This window comes from Myxine glutinosa, unplaced genomic scaffold (assembly GCF_964187855.1).
Source record: "Myxine glutinosa unplaced genomic scaffold, kmMyxGlut1.1 SCAFFOLD_3750, whole genome shotgun sequence".
NCBI classification, from domain to species: domain Eukaryota; kingdom Metazoa; phylum Chordata; class Myxini; order Myxiniformes; family Myxinidae; genus Myxine; species Myxine glutinosa.
The window spans coordinates 13,736-17,362 of record NW_027619842.1 but is presented as its reverse complement, the minus strand read 5'-3'; the positions used below and the strand labels follow the sequence as shown (position 1 = coordinate 17,362).

Below are 3,627 nucleotides of genomic sequence, written 5' to 3'. Positions count from 1 at the left end.
ACATCAGGAACTGCTGAATCATTCCTGAAGACGTCACATGTCACACGGACGAGACATGCACACCAAGTTACCGCCAGTGCATTGTCAATACTGTTGCATAAGGCCTACGATGTGTACAGCTGCGAAGAGAGTGAACCCATACCATTTGAAGAATGGTGCATGAAGCGAGTTGAAGCCTCTCCACAATTCCAGTTCTGGTTTATCGTCATGCAACTTGAGCTCCTAGTCTTGGTGTATGTACGGTCTCTTCATGATTCCAACTTCTCGCTTTATGTTGCTGTCCTTACAGCACTTGCACCCTGGTTCTTCGCCTTGGACCACACGTACTACTCTAGGTGGGTGCCGATTCACATTCGCGACATGATGACCTTGCATGAACGACATCCTGGTGTAGCTAGCCAGTTTGCTCAAGGAGGCTTCGTGGTGCACAAAACGAAGCGTCCATTCTCTGCCTTAGCTATCGATCATGCACACGAACAAAATAACAAGGTCGTGAAAGGAGATGGTGGAGCAGTCGGGTTGCTGCAAAACCCAAAAGCCTTACTCTGTTGGATGGTGGCGGGACCAGAACTAGCAAGGGTCATTGAGGAGTTTGAGGTCAATTGTCTGGATCTAGGTCCTAGGAAAACTGATAAGACCACTCTCAGGCACCACGAGCATACTGCTTCGGCACAAGTCGCATTTGCTAAGGAGACTGCTGCTCTTGTTCGAGTAATAGAAGACATGGGAAATCCATTCATGGAAGAGAGTGATGACCTCCTGGTACTTGACAGCCGAGATGTTGCTGATCCAGCTGTTGTCCAAACTGTGCGTGCGATAGAGAAGACAGGCCAGGAACAGTATGACAAGTACATGACTGAGCGAGTGATGGAGCGAATTACACCAGTATCTGATCCCATATGTAAAAATCAGATGCCTTTGTTCAGCTGACCACCATGTCGAGTTCCGTCCAAAGCGAAACAGATCGTGACATCACTCAAGAGTGACTGTGCATTGTTTTCCAGACTGTACATTGCCTGTCAAACCCGTGACGGAGGCTTGGACAATTTCTTCCAGCATGAGAATCATGCCTACCCTCCGTCATTGTTGCAGCTGGGAAAACTAAGGTTTGGGTCGAAGTCTGATCTTGTTGAATGTCTGGAAAGGTGCTGCACATCATGTGGGGATGCTCCATTAGTTGATGTCATCATATTGGATGGTGCTGCAATCATCAACATGCTCAGGCCCATTGGCATCAAAACGTTCCAAGAATATGCTACACAGGTATTTCTGCCTTATGTCAAAGCACAGCTGCGCAACGTGATGAGAATTGACATAATTTGGGATGTGTACCTGGAAGAGAGTCTGAAGACCACTGCGAGAGAGAATCGAGGAAAAGGTGTTCGGCGGCGTGTTGCACCATCCAACATGATCCCAGGAAATTGGCAAGAGTTCTTGAGATTGGCAGACAACAAGACAGAACTATTCGACTTCTTGGCACACCAGGTAAGCTTTCAGTATTTCACTGGCTTAAAAAAAAACCATATGCATGTAGAATCGATTGTAAACTACACAATATCAATGACATGAAATTTAATCTAGCTTCTTTTCTTTGCCAATTTAGGTTGTAGAACATCTTTCTGCGGAAAAGGATGTGTATACAACATGCGGTCAGAATGTGCTCTGCACGAGAGTTCACCAGGACATCTCATCTCTAGCACCATGTACGCATGAGGAGGCAGACACATGGATGCTCCTTCATACAGTTGATGCAGCAAGGAGAGGGTATCGCCGAATCATGTTGCGTACTGTGGATACAGACGTGCTCATCCTGGCAGTGTCTACTGTGGCACGCCTTGAAAACACTGAAATTTGGGTTGCTTTTGGCACTGGAAAGCACCTGAGGTACATTCCTGCCCACGATATCGCCACTGAGCTTGGTAGTGAGAAGGCACATGCACTTCCTATGTTTCATGCCTTCACTGGTTGTGATACGGTGTCGTCATTCGCTGGTCGGGGGAAAAAGACTGCGTTCGACACATGGAAGTCCTTCACTGAAGTGACACCAGTATTCTCTACCTTGCTAACGGACCTGACGTCGCTCAATGATTGCATGTCTGTTGTACGACCGCACATGCACAGAATCTAACGTTGATTCAGCTAGGAAACACATCTTCACTACAAAAGCGAGGTCCATCGACACCATACCACCCACCAGAGGAGCACTGTTACAGCACACAAAACGGGCAGTATACCAAGGTGGACATGTGTGGGGACAGGCACTTGTCCGTTGTCCAGTACTTCCATCACCAGAGACATGTGGTTGGCAGAAGAGTGCCACACAGGGTTGGCAACCATTATGGACGGTATTACCAGAGGCAGTGGCATCCTGTTCCGAGTTGCTCAGGTGTGGGGGCCAGAAAGGTTGTAGGGGACTATGCAAGTGTGTTAGAGCTGCTCTTAAATGTACATCACTCTGTCGTTGCAGTGGTAATTGTGACCACAATGAGAGCAACTAATAATTGTTACAATGTAACATAAACATCCACACTCGAGAAAAACCATACACATTTTCGCACTGAGGGAAATGTTTCAGCCAGAGTGTACTTATTAAGTACTACTTAATATCTAAACCCAATGTCCAACATGTCATAATCAACACAGAAGTGTGAATATGTTTAAGGCTCGACGCTGGGTAAATATTCTAGAAATGAACCAGCAGAAACTTGAAAAGTGCAAAATTCATGGTGTTGTTCAAAGTAATCGGCAACAATGTAATGATGTATGGTATGGGAAGTGTTATTTAATGTATAATGCATAGAGTATATATGCATTGGATACAAATGTGTAGATCTATATAATATGTCACTTAGTTTGTGTGGTATTTTTTCCTCCATCTTAATATGATTTAGAATTTGCAACTCGTAGTATAAATGATAAAGTAAAGTCGACTGTTTATGTATCTGGTCGATATCATAGAACTTGGCATTGCCATTGGTCACTATGAATTCAGCTTTTCTTAATTAGTGGTGCCATTTTGTCTGACATATGTGAATAAATCTACAACATACTTCATCCATGGTGTGATATGAATTACTGTGTATAATATGACATTTGCTAGATATCGACAAATCGAATGGTGGCGATCTTGAATTTCAACCTGAAATTGACCATTATATTGATTTATATGCATTTTTCAAAGCAAATAATGGTTCCATTGGATTCGTCATGTACAGAAACATACAAAAAGACACTTCATTCAGGTTTCTGCGTTGACTATTCATAAAGATATGACAATTAACAGATATTTCGAATCGGCCGGCGGCCATTTTGGATTTTTCCACTTTATGGGCTTCTCGGAAAAAATCCTACTTGGTACTATATCTAAAATCAATTAGTAGGTCCTTAACATCATATATGCCAATTTTGGTGCTTTTACCACAAAACCCACAATCATTTCACAAATCTGCCCCACTACACAGCCCTTTCTCTCAGATACTTTTCCACATATCTATGTGATTCTGGATTGAGGTTAGTTTTACCAGAAGGTGGTCGATGGTGGACCGCATGTGCGCTGCAGGAACCAAGACGGTGGGGAACAAAGTACATATAGGGCAGAGGGTGCAACACCATAAAGGAGATGGAAGA

At 44.0% G+C, this 3,627-nt stretch overlaps 1 protein-coding gene across 1 annotated transcript; it reads left to right on the top strand.

Moving 5' to 3' along the window:
• Positions 1 to 1,134: 1,134 nt before the first annotated feature.
• Positions 1,135 to 2,128, top strand: LOC144889431 (uncharacterized). The gene is made up of 2 exons (XM_078769658.1): positions 1,135 to 1,485; positions 1,604 to 2,128. Exons 1-2 carry the CDS (start codon positions 1,216 to 1,218, stop codon positions 2,126 to 2,128), a joined length of 795 nt encoding a protein of 264 aa, XP_078625784.1. The 5' UTR covers positions 1,135 to 1,215.
• The last annotated feature ends 1,499 nt before the right edge of the window (positions 2,129 to 3,627 follow it).

Excerpts from the sequence above, each read along its gene's own strand:
- LOC144889431 (XM_078769658.1), top strand. The coding sequence starts at position 1,216 with ATGCTCAGGCCCATTGGCATCAAAACGTTCCAAGAATATGCTACACAG. Across the intron at positions 1,486-1,603 it reads TCGACTTCTTGGCACACCAG|GTTGTAGAACATCTTTCTGC; the intron begins GTAAGCTTTCAG and ends TTGCCAATTTAG.